Genomic DNA, 19,155 nt, shown 5'->3' on the forward strand with positions numbered 1-19,155 from the left:
AATAAAAGAAACTAACTGCTGCATAAAACAGAATAGCAGGCAACATCCTAGATACCTTCATTATTTTAACTCCAATGCTGTTTTCTACAGCTCCAAATTGACCCTCAGCAGACTGCTGTATTAAAAAAAAAAACCAAAATGGGGATTTCATACATATTTGCAGGATTTGTTTGTATTTGTTCACAAACTGGGCAAGAAACTTACACTTTCTTTTATAAGTGGAAGCCTGTAAAACTCTAAGAAGCTGCTGAATTCCATCTCCATTTTCCCTTTGGTAAGCAGGTAGGTCAACTAAAAATCCAGATTTCCACAAACTCTCACCAGTTGGTACTTTTATTCCAATTGGAAAGAGAAGCAAAACTATGCAGGAGTGCTTCTAAAAACTCCTGTTTGTTTTACAAAGCTGCCAAGAAAAAAAAAGGTCACTCGCCATCCTCACCTCCCTCAAAACCTTCACATGCATGAAACCATTGGACCCCTTCAAACAGGCTGCTCTTGGCACCTGCCAACTGCCTGCTATGCTGTGACTCAGCCTCTTTGTGCAGAGGTAAGAAATTACCCAGACAGTCATCTCGGTAAATCACCTGGGTAACAAGTGGGCACAGGGTCTGCAAAGCCTGGCCAGCAGGGTGCAAGAGGTCCTGGGGCACTGTGTGAACCCTTCCCCTCGAAAGGCAACATAGGGCTGGCTCTTGAAGCAGACTACTGATTTTTTATACATACTAGCCCATCCAAAAAAGCCTGCCCTGAGGGAAAGGAATTCACTGTAGATATTTCTTACACCTGCTCTATGCACGAAAAAGAAGAACCCAAAAACACCTGCTGTGAGCAGGGAAACAGGCAAAACCAATAACAAGTTCAGAGAGGCAGCAGGGATGACCCAGACCATCTTCTCCAGTTTTTGTTTCCCAAGCTCTCTGCTCACACCCAGCTTCACCCTGATTTCTGGAGTCATTGTTGGGGGAATGACCATCTGACCATTACAGGAGATATCCCGTGTGCCTTCTGCAGCCCCAGGACAGGGATGCTCTTGTGCTGTCTGACCCAGGCCCCTTCCATCCTCCCCTGCAGCCACTGTCAGAAGCAGCCCTGCCTGGGGACATTTCTTCTTCACCTCTGGCTGGTAGTGACATGGTTGATCCCAGGCAGCCCAGGAAGCCCCAGCCACACCTCTGGGCAAAGACGTGATCAGTCTTTGCAGTCAGAAGTGCTCAGTCAGAAGTTCAGCATCTCCCCCAGTCACTCAGCAGTGGTCCATCAGCTCTGCCCCTGGGACCACAGCAGTCAGCCACACACCAGCCCCAGCTCCCACCATAGGTGGTTTATTGGAGGAAGGAAAACCAATGGAAGTAGCAGAACCCTACAAAAATAAAACAGGTTAGAGGCAACAGATACCAGACATTGCAGGTGTGTGCATGCAGTCCTGATAGGTGTTAATGTGCCCATCCTTTGGACCCGGGTGCGTCTCTGTGCCATTGCCAGGTTGGGATGGGGTGCAACACATTGCTATATACCACTCCCAGTTTGGTGTTTGGGTGATCACCTGACGGTTGACCCTCCCCCAGAACTGTTGCTTGCATACAGATATACACTACTTCACCATCTCCTATTTTGCCACCCTCTCACAAAATCCAGATCTTGAAATTTTCTCCTCTCCTCGTGCACAGATCTGTAACTCCTGGCAAGGCAAGGATAAGGGCTCTGATCACTGAGTGCCTGTAGCTCCTTGCCAGGCTCAAAGCCTGCATGCCCATGATGTCTCATGTATTTTCTCCCTTCTGACGAGGATGCAGCAACGATGCCAGAGTAGTCCCCCAAGAAGCCCAGGGGTTAGTGCATGGCATGGCATGTCTGCTGATATCACTCTCAGTTTCAAATTCCACTGGTTTGTACAACAAACGTTCTTTTAACAAGCCAGCATACATTATTCATATAACAGCACAGAGCTGCTCGGCAGCATATGGAACTGATGAATGTTGTTTTGGTGTGGGTGGAGATAGGGTTGATAGGAATGTTTTAGGGGGAAGGAAAGGAGATCATTTCACCCAGGGAATTTCAAGTGCGTCACCAGCTGGAGAACATTTCTAAGAGAAACTCCTCTGTTAAAAATCTGGTTTGTATGGAGAAGAGGGGGGGAGGAGGAGAAAGAAAAAAGGAAGGAAAGATTGTGCCAGATATATTATCATAAAACAGAAAAGGATGGTTAGCTGGGGCTCCTGAAAGCCAAGAAATTAATGCCGCACAAGAAATGCATCCTCTGTAAAATTCATACATGGGGGTTGCTAGAAAAGATTTGTTCTGTACTTGCTGGAGTGTTTCATCAGTGTTACTGGTAAAGGCAGCATACTGAATTATTATGGGTGAACAGAGAAAAGGCTAGAGAAGTGTTTCTTGATAATGGAGCATCTACACAACCTATTTCAGAAATTTTATTGGCCCTGTGCATTTGCAGGCAGGACAGGCACAGGCACTCAGCAATTCAGTCCATGGCTGCGTGAAAACAGAGTCTGTTTTAAGGAGAGACTGCTGAGCACGCTGGGTCCCACAGACGATCCTAAGGTCCTCTGACTCACCTTGCGTGCAGCCTGGGTTTGAGCCTACTCTCCCGGGGAACAACAGTACATTGAATCACAGTATCCTTTTCACAGGTTCTCCTGCTGGCCTGAGGCTGTGATACCTGCCTATGATACACACCTGGGATGCATCACCTAGTGGAGCCTGTATACATACAGGTGCATGTGTGTATGTATGTGCACACAGAAGCACTACCCGATGTTTTTCAAGGAGATGATGGGTCCTTGGGCTACCTAGCTTCTTTGACACTGGCAGCAGGTAGACCTCATATGCAGGCACCACGTTGGTGCCTTGTTCATAATGGCTAGAGCATGAAGACATATAATACTCTCTAGCTCAGAAAATTAGGCTGAGTCACGTAAGTGTGAAGTATCAGAGGAGTATGCTTCTGAGGCACAAATGGATTAAATCTATCTCTTTTCCTAAGTCAGCTGAAGCAGTCACAGAAACAGGTCTTGAGCATTGTAATCACTTTGTATGGGGAGCAGATAAAATACAAGGCAGCTGAGACACAAAGAGGGAAACATGCCCACAGAAATATGGAAGATGAGAAGTCTACAAATCAAGCCCTGCTTGAGACCGAGGGGATCCACTAGGCACCACTGTTCAGAAAGCCCAGCCTAGAAGACATGTCATGAGAGGTGATGTACAAGCACAGATACACAGATTTACACTGATAAAAAGACCTCCTTCGCAATGCTACACATTGGCGACAACTTCCAGGTCTCTTCCACCAACAACAGAAGAAATAAAGCTCAAATATACATCAGTTCTCTAAATTGATGACATCTTAGCAAAATAGATGGGCAGACAAAGAACAGAAGGGGGAACAGACATATGGAAAGAACAGGGCTGCCCAAAATCACAAGATCAATCAGTGGCAGAGCTGCTTGTCATCTTGTCAACTCGGCAGGCATCACTGATGGGCACGTAGGGATCTTCTTAGCCCTCCGTAACTCAGCTTTTACAGGTCTTAGATGCTCCACAGACACAAATACCTCTGTATGAAATAAGGAAACAGCACTACAAACAAAAACAAAGCTGCAATATGCTTCCCAACTTACTGAGCTAGGCAGGAGGAAAAGTGGATATCTCTCACACAACTACCCAGAGCAGTCAGGAGGCAGAAATGTGAATCCCACAGAGGAATGAGCACAGAGCGTTCATTACTGCAGTAGCTAACTAACTGTGTCAGCTACCATCCCTGGAAGAAAGTCTCTGCCCTGCAGACAGTACACCATGCATAGACAGTGGACACAAAGCCTGGGAGAGGGAACAGAAATACAGAGATTAAGTGATTCACCAAATGTCAAAAGACCTGAGTTTCTGCCATTTGCAGAGACTTTTCATACATAAATCCCCCCACTGAATACTGCACAGTTACTCCCATGCCTAGGGTGAAAGCAATCACTAGATCACTGCAAGATGCAGCCTTAACTTTGGCATTTGCTGGAGCAGTAGATACTGCATCAGCAACAGCCCGAGTCATGCTATTTTTTGTCACTGCCTTAGCAGTACACTGTTTCTTAGTTATGGTCAATAAGGCACTCAAAACAGAGGTTCCTGAAACTGGACTGAATAAAATACTTCACTTATTTCTATGCATTACTCTGTGATTAAAGCTCTGCAGCTGAGGCTCTGAAATACCATACAACCCATAAGCCAGCAGAGAGCAATCTGCTAGGAACTACTGTGCAGCATTGGGATCTTTTCACCATAGCACAGGAGGTTTCTCTCAGGACAGGTATGAGATTTAGGGAAGGGACAGTACAGGAAGATTCATGCATGTGCCTGCTTGTTTGCATGCACAGGGACACAAGACATGGTTAAATGCCTTTGGCTGACGCTCTGAAATATTTCAGCCTTATTCAACACACCTTTGCAAATGGTTATATCTTCTAATCCCAAAGCAGAATCAATTGGCAGCAGGAATGAAATTAGAGGCATATTTGATCACTGCATGAAGTTCATACAAGCCTTGGAGACAAGGAGCACCTTTGGGAGGGAGACGGCTATTAAAGCTTTTGCCAGGGGTTCCGGGGTGCCTCAGTTATTGAGTGAGAGAGAGGAACGAGGAAAGAAGCGATACTGCACAGAGTGGGGGTTGTTTGCCTAGGAACCGAACAACTGGGCTCGGAGAGGAAATGCTGCACACAGCCACTGTAGCAGCTGGGTATAGCCTGTGCTACCGACTGCTACAATACACTGATGTATTCCCATGAATGCACAAGTGATGCCTTCCTAATAAATACTTGATGGCAGTATTTAATCATGCATGCAAGTGAGACGATATTTTTACCTAGCACCCACACCTACTAAACCACAGAGCTGAGGAGAAGGAGCAAAAACTATTTTTCTATAGAAAATCATTCCCATTAAACAGATAATCCCAAGGACATCACATGCCAACTCCAGCACCCTTCCCGAGAGCAGAGCTCCAATTAGCATTCTCACTAGCAAGTTTTCACTGTTTACTATTGCACAAAGCTCAGTGACAGGGCATTCCTCTAAGACCTGACCATGATCACACACCAGACCTTTTTCACCCTCACATCTCTCCTCAAGCCTAGAAATTTTTTTTCTGATCTGACAGCAGTTCTGTGATCACTGCAGATCATCCAGAGCCCTTAATCCCTGCAGAGTGTAACCTTTGCAACAACACCACCTCCACTCCTAGGAAAGAGAAACACTATGAATATTTAGTTCTTTACCTTGTTTTCTTTAGTAGAAAACTCAGAGGAGTTGGAGATTTTCATGGATTTTGACCGATGGGACTGCCGCCAGAGAGATTCTTCTCGGGAGTATTTCACCGAACCTGTGGCTCTCACCCGGACTTTGCTGGTGCTCTGAACACTGTTAACTCCGATCATTTCCAAAAGTGAGCGTATGGGATGGGGAAAAAGAAAGCTAATGGCACTTCCCAATCCCCTGCAGAGGAACTGGAAAAGATTATGTCTGGAGAGCCCAGGCTCAAGCAATCAGTGCTTGCTTAAAGTGCTCTAGGCTGTTTTAACCAGCATCTTCAGGCACGCTGTTTGGAGCCAGCCTGATTGTTCCAGGCATTGCTCACGTCACTGGACAGGGGAGAGGAAAAAAAAAAAAAAAAGGAAAAAGAAGAAAAAGAAGAGGCTGATAGAAACTCCTCCCCTGCTCCACTCCCCTCTTCAGCATCAACTCCCCCTTCATACACACACTATCAGTGAGAGGTAGAGAGGTGGAGAGAAAGATGCTGGAACAAATGCCAGCAGATCAAGCAAGAGATTCATTTTCAGTTCACACAGCCACACTTCCCTGCCTGCAACAGCCTGCCATGCTCATTACTGCCTGCAATAACAAAGGACACCGTAAAGAGAGTCTTCAATCACCTGCCAGCTACACCTTCTGGACGTGAGAAATACTGACGGTTTCCCAAAGCACTGGAGAAACGAGCAAAAGCCCACAGCACCATAACGATGTTCTGGCAAGCTCCAGAGAGATGTCCCAGCAAATTTCCATGACTCTAAGCATTTGCACACATTAGCCAGAGTCCTTGGGGTGTCTTCCCAGGGGGCAAGGGAGAGCAAGACCACTTTCACGCTCTAAGAGGGGCTTAGGGGAAAAGAAGTGATGTTCCCAAGGTGACCAGTGCAAACCAGTGAGCAAGCATCTGGGGATCTATCTCCCACCTCAGCATTCAGGAGAGCTGTAGCCATACCCCTTTGCGAGCAAACTGCACGCTCTGGCAGCTGACCCCACGAGCGATGCTCTGTTCCTCCCCAGTGGGAAACCCACAACACCCAGTGACAGGAGGGTCACTGCCATGGCCCACATATGCCAGAAGCACCGCTCCAACCCACAGGAGCCTGGCTCCATGGATCAGGCATGCTCCCGGCGCCTGGAGCTGCTCTCCCCCGCACAGGGGGTGAGAGGAGGCTGACGCTTATGGCAGCTGGTGCTCTTACCAGGGGTGGAGGTACTATATAAGGGAAAAGAGAGATGTTTACCTCAATGTTGCAAAAGCACCATCATTTCTGGCTCCTGGAGACCCACAGCGCAGCAGACTGTGCATTGCCATGGCAACCTGCTCTGATGAGAGAGAGAGAGATTTCTGCTCTGCTCAGCAAGAGGTCATGGCAGCTGCCAGCACATGCCGGGGCAGGTGGCGCAGCTCATGCAAGCACCAAGGCAGAAGTGGACAACCGGGATACCATCCTAAACTCAGAAGAGGCAAACAGCTTGTGCAGAGGAAGCACAAGGAGCTGGAAGACTGTGCAGCATGGGGACCTCACCACGGGCTAACACCGGGCTCAGTAACCTGCCCCATGCCACCAGCCCACAAGGCAGGGCAAGGTCAGCAGCAGCGGGGTCATGGTCTGGCAGGACACCAGAGCCTCTTGTCCCACTCATGACACACAGGGAGCTGCAAGTCTGCATGTGCGGCCAGGGATGAGGGGTTGGTGCCCTGGCACACTGATGCAAATGTTCTGTGCTGAAGCATGTCGGGCAGCCGAAGGCTGGGTGAAGGGGCTCCAGCCCCCATTTACACCCAAGTCCCGTTCAGTGTCAGCCGAGCCATGTTAAGGCAGAGCAAGAGTTTGCTACCTTATGTCACATGCGTGACAGCACCCAGGAGTAGATAAGAAGCAGATGAATTGAGTGGGCTTTTCCTCTGGATACACCTTCCCAGCCTCTTGCAATCAGGGATTTACATCCTCAGCGGGCAAACAGCTAGAGAGCCGCATTATCGTCCTAGCGTTTTTGCTTGTAAAATATGTTGCTGCCTTCCCAGTATGCAGCAGCCCTTCAGTAAGCAGTCACTCTTTGCTTGACTTACCCTCAAGGATGCTGCTAGAGATGCAAATCCTGCCCACAGATTGCAATCAGTGTGGACCACGTTGAAGGACAATGGTCAGTGGAACAAGGAACAAGGGACCTAAATATCAATATAAAAACTGTTCCTGGGGTGACAAACTTCTGATTCCCCCAGAACCTGCCTCTCTCCTGCTTCAGGTACAGACTTCTTCCCACCTGGCAAACAAGCAAAATGCATTCTCATTTTCACAACAGTCAGGCCTAGCAAGTCCACCAACCTCACACATTAAGATCAAATTCCAGGCGTGCTCTAGCCTTTTAACACAAACCTGTCATTGCTAGGGGGGATCTGAAGGAACAGAAGACCCTTTTTCTCTGGCAACAAGCAATTGCATGCTCTAAGTTACTTGTACCTCTTCCCAGAAAAGGTTTTATGTTACTTAACCTGTCTGAAATTATCCACTGCTAGTGGAAAAGCTTTTCAAAGAAAATTTCTTCTTAGAGGAATTTTTCACTTCAAGTAAACAGCTCCAGATGAGCTAAGCAGCAGGTCCCGACAGGTGCTACGTAGATGGTCACAAATCACTCCCTATCCTACCAGCCCCCTGCCTAGCAGATTATTCTTGCTCTCAGATTTATAAGGTCACCTCCCCAAGCACCCTCAACACATCTGAAATAATTATATCCCATAAATATCACACACAGACCTAGGCCAATGGGAATTACACAGAAAAATTTCATTATTAAACAAAAGCTAGACTGAATCACAGCAACATTTCTCCTCTGTTACCCACAGCACAGCACCGCTGCTGCTGCCCAAGTGCAGCAGTTCTCCACCTAGCATCCTCTGAGTTGAGGTTAGCAGGTCTTCAGGTAGGACAGGCACCTTAATTCATGAGGGAGCAGGTCTAGTTCTGCGGTAACCAAGCAGCAGTCCAAAATGCCAAGGGTGACAGGCTGCATCTTGTTCAATATTTTTTTATTTTTTGTCCAATAGAGTATGGAAAACACTTCTCTCTCATCTCACTCTCTCCAAAAGAGAGAGCCTCCTGAGATCGTGCTTTTGAAGCCTTAAACGTCTTCAGCTCAGGGATTCAGTTCAGATTTCATCAGTGCCCCTGATCTGCAAGTGATAATACAATCTTGTACTCCTGGTTAAGCTGGAAGCCCTGCATACACAGTGACTGTTGTCTTCTGGGGAAAGACCACTCTTCAACATTAGAGAAGTCCCACCATTTTAGAAATTAGCATGCACGGAGGATTGATTTCTGTCTGTAACTGAGCAACAAGGATTTCTGAGGGAGAAGTGGGTTGTTACCATAAATAGAGGGATAGTAGGGATTTTTTTAAAGAGGGGCTGGTATGGCTGTGCAATACCAGAAAAATCAAAGCTGTCTACACCCAGGGGTCCCTCCAGGTGTGTCAAGAAGCCATGATCTCCCCCTTGACCAGAGGACAGCAAAGAGCTGGTGGGAAAGGGGCAGAATTCAGTCAGTATTGAGTCTGAACAGTCCAGTGACACCACTGGGAGGACCAAAAGGATGGTGATCCTATTTATGGACCTTCTCTACCAGCACCTCTAAGGAGCAAACCATAAACCAGCAGCAGAATTTTAAACTTTGGGCCAAAACAGATGCAGGAGGGGAAAAACAGAGTTTCTACTATTTCTTCCATCTCACCCTTTTAAAGCAACCCAACAGATTTTCACCTCTCACAGGCACTACAGCAGACTACATCACCCATCCAGGAAACAGGCAGCCGTTCCAACTTACAGTGCAATAAGTTCCTTCCCATCTCTTCCTCCCACTGGTCAGGTCTCCCTGGGAGGCCAAACGTACTTGGTCCTTGCTTGGTCCTCCTAACATCATTCAGCAAATCAACAACACAAGAAGAAAAGCTGGGGAATTCTAAGTGAAATCAATACTGGCTTTTAGGGACCAAACCCAAGGACCACGTCATTGTGTCTGAAGAACTCCAATATCCTCACACAAAGCCACAAGAAGCCATTAGCATGATTTATGACTGATCTCAGTGATAAGAATACCAACAACAAAAGCCAACAAAATACATACAAACACCCCAATTACCTGAAATATACTCTCCAGAGCCAGTAACATATTTGTGCAGCACAGAAAACTGGCACTATTTAATGCTGCTATTAAATACTGTTTGTTAAATAAACAACATCAAATCTTTCATAAGATTGCTTTCCTTCTTCCTTCATCCTTGTTTTTTCTTCTCCCCAAAATGGACAGGGAGGGGAAAGTTAATTCTGCTGGATAAGCTACTCATACACAATGGCTACAGAACTAGAGGTCAACAACTGATCAACAGTAACATTATTGAACTGGCATTCTTGTGATATTACGATAATGATTTCTGAGGTCTGCTGACTAGGGGGAGCTGACAATCAAGATTAAATCTGAATGTCTCCAACTGCCATCCCTGTAAACAGCAGAAATCCTAGAGCAACCACTTCATTTCTGCATGCATAAGCAACCAGGTCAACAGGAATTCTAACAAGGTAACAGCAGGCATGGTGGAACAATGACAGATATTGACAGAAAATTTCAAAATTATAAACCAAAATTTTCCACCTAGCTTTCCCCATGACAGACTCCTATTCTCCACCAACCACAGTACGTTATTACCAGACATTTACAGAGATGGTGGGTTTTATCCCAATCTGAATTTATCAGCAAAAAAAAAAAATCTGTTGATGTCTTCCAGAAAGAATCTTTTGTTTTCTTATGGTTTGTATTGTAGTACATACACCTGTGCTATAGGCTCTGAAGGAATCCCTAGGGATGACTCTGATTTCTCTTACAATATGGAAAGTAATCCTTACAATGGAAAGTGGTCAAATTACTACAGCCCAGAAAGCTATCCCATGTCAACTAGGCTATTGTTGCTGCATAAGCATGTGCTTTTAGATGACCTCAACCATGAAGCAAACCACATCAACTCATAGCACCAGGAAAAGACAAGCATTGCTCCTTTGACTCCATAAGGGCAACTGAAGTCTGTATGTTTTACTTCACATGAGAAGCAAGCTAAAAGCACATCCACAACCACGCCCCCTTTTTCCTGATTAGCATTGCAAGTGAAGAGATACCATTATCCATCTTCATTTTTCTTGCAGCGTATCTGAAAACAGCTCTGTGTCACTGACTAGTTGTTGCGTTTCCTGACAAAGCACTATCGTCTCCACGGGAAAAAGTTTCTCCTCTTGCATTCCTCCTTTTAGGAACTATTGTCTACTGCCAACAGGGCTGACAGAAATTAAGTGAGCCACATAGTAGGCACCAACTAACACAGACTACCAAGTTTCTTAAGTTAAAACTGCCAAATGTAGCTACAGAAAACACTGGCACCTTGAACAAATACAGAAAAGCATAAAAACTCTAAAATTCTGCATGGCTGTGGCAGCAACCCACAAGGAGGTGAACCAAGCACTGGTGTAAAGCCTACCAACTCTCTCAGACTGGCTGTAAACAACCCCTGCCTCTATCCCTGCAGTGAGCATCCTTAGAGTCAACAACACTGAAATAACTTCTCACTACCCAGCACTCTCCCAGATACGTGCATAAAAAAGAAAAACAACCACCCTTCAATGCTTCTCTCTGATTCAGACAGCAAACACAGCAAGAACAAAAAGGAAAAAGGAAAATAAAAAAGGAGGGGGGAGAAAAAAGAAGAAAGGAGAATTCAGGCCACTCAGAACCAGACAGGTTTCACGTGGGTGTCACCTGCACTTGCAAGCATTGCACCATGGAAGAAGTAGCTCCAGGGAGAAAAGTAGGCATAACCTTTGACATCCATTTCCTCCACAAATGCATGTACCTATGGAGTGACAGCCAGCTGTCTTGCCCCAAAAGCATGAGAAAGCCTTCCTAACCCTCAAGACTCCTGCCAGAACTCATCTGTCAGTAGGGCAGAAAATAGGTGGCTTGGATTCGCCCCATGTTTGTACCAGGATATCTTATGAATACACCATCACCCAAGGAAGTATGATCTCAGAAGGGAACTAAATGTTCCATTTAACATCATAGGAAAGGAGGAAAAAAAATAATCAAAATTTAAGGAGCAATCTAGCGCTCTTGCTTCAAAGAAAACAGTGTAACTGGGTCAGAGAGAGAATAGTTCAATGTCATTTGAGAAGTGTGATGATAAACAGAAGGAAGGAATACCAAAGATTTATACAGCAACAATCCTAAAACTGGTGGAAGTAATGTTTTCTCCTCCCATCTCCTCTTTTTTTTTTTTTAAATATGGTATAAATTATATTCCTACTCCTCCTTCCCTCGAGTTGCAGCACAGAACTTAAATTTCAAGCAGATCAGTGGGTGGAAGATCAAAGAATGTTTTTCAGAATTTGTTTTCTACCTACATGGAGGTGGGAGTAATATGTCACAGGGACCAAAATGTATGTGTGACATTGTATTAGAGATTTCCCAGATCGAAAAGAGCCCAAAATTCCTCCTTTAAAGTGGCAGAGCGCATCATTCCGAGAGACTACTAGTCTGTATCCTCCACACTGACAGCACAAGAAATGGGAAGCTCTGAACAGTGACATTTGTCCTCAGGACCTGCTAAGCATTTCAGCTAAACCAGGGGACTACTGACAGCCTTGACTATCTGACAGGCTGGAGAAGCTAAACATCAAATGATTCACTTGCCTGATCAATCTGGACAAGACACAATGGAGACCTTGCCTCCACAGATGAAAATTAAACCCCCAAACATTCATTAGGAGCCTAGTATTGAACCATGTAATTGCAGTCAGTAGTAATGGAAATTCTTAGTTGACTCTGCTTGGGTTTCACTCCTTGCTGACACAAAAGCCTGGTGGGCTACGTGAGATCTTTAGAATTACAATTGGAAAGCAAAGAGATGAAAGGTTGGAGGAGCCAAAATAATTCAGAGCAACGCAGACCATGAAAGCAGAAACAGGTCCATCCTGTAATGGCTGCTTCCTAGCAAGATAAGCAATCCCTAGTACCATGCAGAGGAATCCTTATTCCTGCTTCACCATTACAAAATTTTGTTTTAAGCCTTTTCTAAAGTTCTACTTTCCCTGCTCAAGGACAGAGTCAGTGGGAGAGTATTAGGTTTTTGCTATTATCTTGAGTTGCTTTCCTCAACACAATACCTGGGCTTATTCGACCTGAGAGAAGTGCATAGATTTCAGATTTTTCTCTTTATATGCATTGAAGCAAGTTCCTAGAACACAAAAAGAAAATACATTTACATTTCGATGGGGCAGGGAGGTGACAGGATTGCCGTTACTCACGGGACCCAAAGCAATGCTCGCACCATCATAATCTGGTTTAAGTCATGGTTCTGCGTAGGTGTGCTTTAAGTGGTTATTACTCTTAGACAGGACAAATGAGAACACCCAAAAAAATTGCTAGCCAAAGGAAACAAAGGTTATCGCAGCAGGAAGGTTCTCACTGAGGATGGAGGAGAGCAAAGACAAGCCAGATGTTCCCTTCAGTCACTATGGCTCTGTGGCTTTTCGGAGAGTGAAAGGGAAGTATGCTTTCTCAAACAACTGTTTAAGACAAGGATTAATGGTTTTATCCTGCATTCCCTGACTTTTATACTGCCAAATTAGACTCTGTTGTGTCTGTCTGGCCTTCAGTAACAGATCTTTCATTTCAAACAGCTAAGAAATGGCTGCCCCAGAAACATTATCCCAACAGAAATATTTTCAAACAGGAGAAATTTAGTTTTGGGGAAGAAACAAGGAGGCAAGCCCTCTCTTCCTGCTGAGCAGAGACACTTGGTGCCCTCAGCCCCCCCCCCCCACCGCCCACAGCCGCAGGGTGCTCCAGCAGCCAACGCCATCCTCCTGGGACCCTTCTGGCATGCTGCCACATGCTCCCGGCTCCCCGAAATCATCACGCTCCCGGCTCCATTCAGCAGGGGCAGGAAGGTGGGAATTCCTTGCCGAAGAGCCTCAGCTATGATATGGAGGAAGTGTGGAGACTGCGGATGAGAGCAATTAGGGTGTACACTGCAGTCTGATTAGTGTGATTTCCTCTGTGTAAAGGGGGGGCGGGGGGTTAGCCACCTGATGCTCACTCTCTTCTCTTTGCTACATACCTAAAATGAATGGAATGGATGAAGCAAGATGCCAGTAATTCTCTTAAAATTGAGTGTTTGCTTTGGAGGACTTTTAAAGGGGAAAAAAAAAAAGAAAAAGAGAAACAGTGCAAAATAGAATAAAAATCCTTAATTAAAATGCAGGGAACTGACAGCAAAATGATATAAACCCTACCTTGCAGCTTCTATAGGATATTGCATATCCCAGCAATCATGATCAAGAATTCAGATCATTTTGGAAATTAAGGGGGACTGGTTCTTCAGAAGAGTTCAGCACCAGCAACTCTCACTTAATTTGGTCACTTTGTTACAGTGCTTCTCCAGAAGATAAGGCCTAGCCAAAAAACAGCCACTGAGAAAAAACAGATCTTTTACGCAGGACTGGCATCACATCTCCATCAGCAGCCCCTGCTGGGATGGCTCTGGCCAAGTCGCCATAGAGCATCCCAGGTCCCTCAGCATGATGGAGAGCCCCCCTGACAGCACAATGGGTCAGCAAAGCGATGCCACCTCCTACCAGAAGACACGCAGCCTGGTACGACCCCCTCACATCCAGTGTTCATGTCGTAGGGCAACACAGCCACCAGAGTCAGCCCATGTCAGAGGTTGGGTGATGTCCTTGACTCCATAAATGAGGTACCTCAGACACTGCAGATGCAGAGGACATTTACTTATGCAGGACAACATGGGCAGGTAATACTTAGCACACTGCCTAACATCAGAGTACCCTTCCCAGGACACTGCCTAACAAAAGCAGGGATCCATTACCTCAGAGGTGACCTTTTGCAGGCTCACCATGGGCCAGGGCATACATTTTCTCTCCTTGCACAAGAAAGACCTTGTCACTGCCACCGCCACCTTGCTCGAGCAAAGTCTCTCACACCTTGCCACAAGGTGACAAGAGAAAGACACAGTGACCAGCACAGCATTCATGACGACCGCACTGCCTACAGGAAATGAAGCAAGCACATGTGGCCAAAATTAGGCTCTTTCCAAGCCAATTTACTCCTCTTCTCATTCCAGACAATCTCATGAAGTTCAGCTTTGAAGATGGCAATGGCTACATACTGCAAACCCAGAGTATCGTCAGTGAAGATGGTACCACAGATTAAAGCTGGTGTGAGCACAGGAGGAAGAAACCAGCCTGCAGCTAAACTGCTCCGACACTGTAGTCACGAGGTTCCTGACATTGCCCCAGACCAATTTAGTTTCCCTTCCAAGCAGGGAGACCCTAGCCACGGCCTCCCTGTCTATGGAAATAAACAAACAATGGTCTGGTCATGATCCTCTTAGGCTAACAAACCACAATTGGACTTAGTTGTTTTAATTGTTTCTGATGTGTTCAGCTCTCTCTCACTCATGGTGGTGCTGCATCTCTCCTTCAGCTTCCCTCACCATCCACAGCAGCATCTGCAGCAGCTAATTCAGGACGTCAGGTCCATCCGCCCTGAGGAGATGAGCGCCGCAGCTGGGTCCCTTTGTCTCTCTCAGTACCAGTAAACACATCACTCGTCCCCACCTGTAAATGCTGGTAACTGTGTGATTCACCATCAGACTTAGGAGCAAGCACTGAGCCTACCCACAGCAGGGTACTGCTGCACTAACTAGAACATGAGCAGTCACAACTCTTGGTATTTAGCATTCCTTCCAGGGCTTCAATTCACCAGGATAAAGGAACCTTTGCTACAGGAAACTGTAAGGTCAAAGCTGAAATTCAGGATCACCTTGCCCGATCACAGCATGATACAATATAAAATTATTTGTGTGCTTGGAGCTCAGAGTCAAAGAACAAGAGTTTCAAAAAGTCTTCTTGCCTTTGAAAGATTTCACTTTCAATAACCTTAATCTATCTGGATTTAACAGACGTGACTCACCTTCTACACCAGTCAGATCCACAGAGATAGTTGTTCCTTATCTACACCAGAGAAGAGAATCACAGCTTGGGATGCTGGTTCTCATTTACAAGGAATTTGCCCCAGTTTGAAGGCATACAGGAACCCTGCAGTAAGTATAAATTACCACTCTCAGGTCAGCATGCACTGACAGTACATAACTGGAAATCAGGCTACTGTCTCCACGTCTAGTCTTTACTAGCAGCTGATGGCAGATTAATGGGATGTGTGACAGACGGTTGAACCGGAGCTAAGATGGAATAAAAGGGAAGGTACATATATCTGCCTGCCTGGCAAGGTACTCAATATATGAATACTGCAAGCAGATCCCATGGGGAGAATGATGTTTTTAATCACAGTTTGGCTTATTTGCCTTTATGGGTCCCAACTTTAAAAGCAACCTCCAATCTGACAAAAGGAATGAAGAAGAGATGAATCTTTGTGCAGACGGGTGTACAAAAGTGAAACTCTTTTCAGTGTTAATGAACAGACAGAAAGACACAAGGTGAGCAAGATCATATTAGCATTTCTCATTTCCATCTCTACCTAGACTAAAATCTCTGTTCTCAAAGCACTATCAGTGACACACTGAGAATCACAATCACGTCCGGAAGGCCTTATGGTGTTTACCAAAGCATCTTTATTGTTGGGAAAAACTCAATGAAACTTAATAAAACAAAGCGATGGCTCCCTCATGGGAGTGAACAGGAGCAATCAGACCTCACATCAGAAGTTTTCTGAGGCTGATCACACAGAAGACAGAAGTGTCCCTCCTCAGATGTTGATGTCTTGGAAGGGCTATTTTCCTATCCAGACAAAACAAACACTCAGGGTCACACTCTGCACTCAGTAGCACTAAAGGTAATGGGATTGACTGAAGGTAATGTTTGATTTCTGCCTGTCTGCAAGCCCACACAGTATCTGCACCCCGACTCTTATGCTGCAGAGAGCTTTCCAAGCCCTGGGTGAACGCTACCTGCAAAGATGTAAGCACTTGCTAAGATCTGCCCCCTCTTCTTTCCCCTCCAGCACCACTCAGCTTTGCTCCAGGGCTCAGCAGAGTTGCAGACCTTCATAGAGGGGCGTAGCAGAGCCACAAGAGGAACACAGAAAGACCGGAAAGGCAGAGAAGCCCATTAGCTAACCCACAGGTCTGCACTGTTCACCAGTGGGTGTGCTCAGGACCTCACTCCCACAGGGACACACTGCCACCCTGTGGAAACGATTCTTCCTCTCCCAGGCAGCTGGGGAAGGACACGGGGAGATGGCTCACAGCCTCATCAATGCTCATTAGTTACGCTGCTAATGCACCGGCAAGCCGTACGTGCTTTGGCGCTGTGCTGTAGGAGGACTCTGTAAATTTAATTTATTGAGACTAATGCAAATTTAATTTCTGCTAAGTTTTTGTAATCACAAATCTAGTGGCAGGGTGGCTGCTATGGACAGTGATGTAGCTACTGAAATGTACACTGCCACTCACTTCCCTGCCCTGATAAATTAAAACAAGAGGCAGATCATCAGCAAATCTTCAGACAAGCAAGATGAGAGTCCAAGGCTGGGTGCCGCCTCTGTCCCCAAGACATCAGGACAGCATGCAGAAAAGGGTAGAAAGCCTCAAACGAGGCGGGACACCAACACCTAGTTTCTTCCATCTTACTACAGCCAAAAAATCCCAAGCCCTGGTCTGTGCTTTAGGTGGGGTGGTGAAGAGCCAGGCAGCCTTGGCATTAGTGGGTCAGCTCTAAACACCAAGATACAGCCCAACTGCTTAATTCTGTCAGCAGGAAAATAAACAGCAGGTGAGCACCAGTGGGAGTCTCTCATCAGTACACTCAGAAGGTTATTTAGACACAGTCTGGAGACCTATTTATTCAATAAGGGTTGTAATTAGCCTGCAAATTAATCTGAACACATCTCTCAATGGCAGAACGAGAAATAAGATTCCTTGGGAAGAAAAAATTCAAGGGTTGCTGCTGACAGGTGAATACTCTGTATACAGATTTAAAAAATAAAGACATTAAATCTAAAAACAAAGGGGGTGAGTTTATATTCCTAACTCCTTAGTAAGAACTGAGGCAGGAGGCCCCAACAAAAAGCTCTCTGAAGAGCTACCAATACTAGAAAACAATGGTACCTGTAACTATGCAGGTACATCCACATTTCACAATGGGCCTGACAAAACCCACAGAAGAGACAGCAATTCCTTTTATTTACTTCGGTAGGCTTTAGGTCAGCTCTCAGATGCAGCAACCGCTCATCTTTATTTCCATTTAAAAAAAATAAATTATGAACTCTAGTGTATTCAGTCCTCTCTTCATTCAAACAGACTGCTGTTTCATGCCAACAATGAGACAAGAGAAATGAAACATTCTCATTATTATTGACAATGAAACAAGATTTGTCCTGCTCAGCCTCTTACCCTGTTCTTCAGATTTAACTCCTGGCACAAACTTAATGAACAGAACCTGAAGCAAAGCAGACGGTGCCAGACAACACATTCTAATCTGAAATTACATCTCCTGTTCTAACGTGAAAACCCCAAAGCACCTTTGACGAAAAAACACACACACACCTTCCAGATATGCACAGCTCAGGATTAGCCCTTACGTATTCAATAGTCAGAACCAACTGCCTCCTTCTGTCCACTTTAATCAGGAGACACCACTCCGGGACGGCATGACTGTGTAAGCTTGTAAGACACACGGCTCTGGCACTGGCCCCGCCGGAGTTCCGTCTCACCTTTCCATGCTGCAGAGAGTCTCAATCACAATCAAGTGAAGGCAAGAGGGAAAACAACAGAATAAATACTGCATATATTATATATCTTCTGGGAGGAGAAACGTGCCCATAGCTTGTCCTGTTTGACAATTAAGATTCAGAAAATGCAAGCAGGCTGTTTTGTTTTGAACCATCTCTCACTAAAAATGAAACCCATGTTCTACAGTTCATTCCTTACCTTCAACAGCCCTTTTGGGAAGTCTTTGCCATCATTCATCCCCTGGAGGTTAGCAATGAACTCTTGGCACGTCATCTTTTTCCCAATGTTCTGGAAGGGATGGTAGACAAACATAGTATCATATTCGTGTTGCTTTCCAAAATGATGTAAACAGGCAACACCACATGAACTGCATCTCCCTGCTCTCATACAAGCCCAAGGCAGGCAGCACTAAGGCAACATTCCCGAGATTACTCAGAGGCAAGCATCCTTGTGTGAATATAGTTAGAAAAGGGAAGGTGCATTTGGACCCCAAGTCCCACACATCCATCCAAAAAGAAAATCAGCTAAACAATGGAGGGTAGTGAAGAGGGTGATAATGAAGCTCCCTGGTTATCTTCGTGGTACCTTACACTCCCACGTCTCCAGAGGCTCTACCAGCCTCTGATGGAAAAGCTTTACTTGATCCTGCTGTGGGTCTTAAGGAAACAGCCAACTGAGGCCCTTTCCAGACCTTTCTTGTATGATTTCCAATGCTCCCTTCCAGTAGCAACTGCCCTGAGTTGGACTAGGATGCCCAGGAGCAGCCATTACCTTTTCAGATTCACAGGCTGAGGCTGCCTTGATGTTTCCATAGGACTGCTCTCTTTTCTCTCTAATTCTCAGGCTGAAAGTTGACCAACTGAGCCACAAACAGGAAAGGAATGGCTATGTTCATGTAGCACCCAAACTGCTCCATTTGGAGGCTTGAGGCTGTCCTAAATTGCTCTTGGATCCCTGTCTTCATCACCCCTCAGAGAAGGTCCCCTACTTGGTCCCCTGGGTGCTAGAACTCCCACACTTGGCATGTGGGAA

The 19,155-nt window shown here is 45.7% G+C and overlaps 1 protein-coding gene across 7 annotated transcripts in view; it reads right to left on the reverse strand.

The window, feature by feature from the left end:
- PSD3 (pleckstrin and Sec7 domain containing 3) overlaps positions 1-19,155 on the reverse strand; it is a 115,738-nt gene that overhangs the window by 45,748 nt on the left and 50,835 nt on the right. For 6 of the 7 annotated variants that reach the window (XM_054809224.1, XM_054809223.1, XM_054809225.1 and 3 more), the window contains one exon: positions 18,322-18,411. In XM_054809224.1, the coding sequence (XP_054665199.1) occupies positions 18,322-18,411 (90 nt within the window). Of the gene's footprint in view, positions 1-5,285; positions 5,676-18,321; positions 18,412-19,155 lie in introns of those variants that run through there. The other variant, XM_054809229.1, reaches the window with a different exon arrangement.

The sequence above is a fragment of the Grus americana genome, chromosome Z, assembly GCF_028858705.1.
Source record: "Grus americana isolate bGruAme1 chromosome Z, bGruAme1.mat, whole genome shotgun sequence".
Taxonomy (NCBI): domain Eukaryota; kingdom Metazoa; phylum Chordata; class Aves; order Gruiformes; family Gruidae; genus Grus; species Grus americana.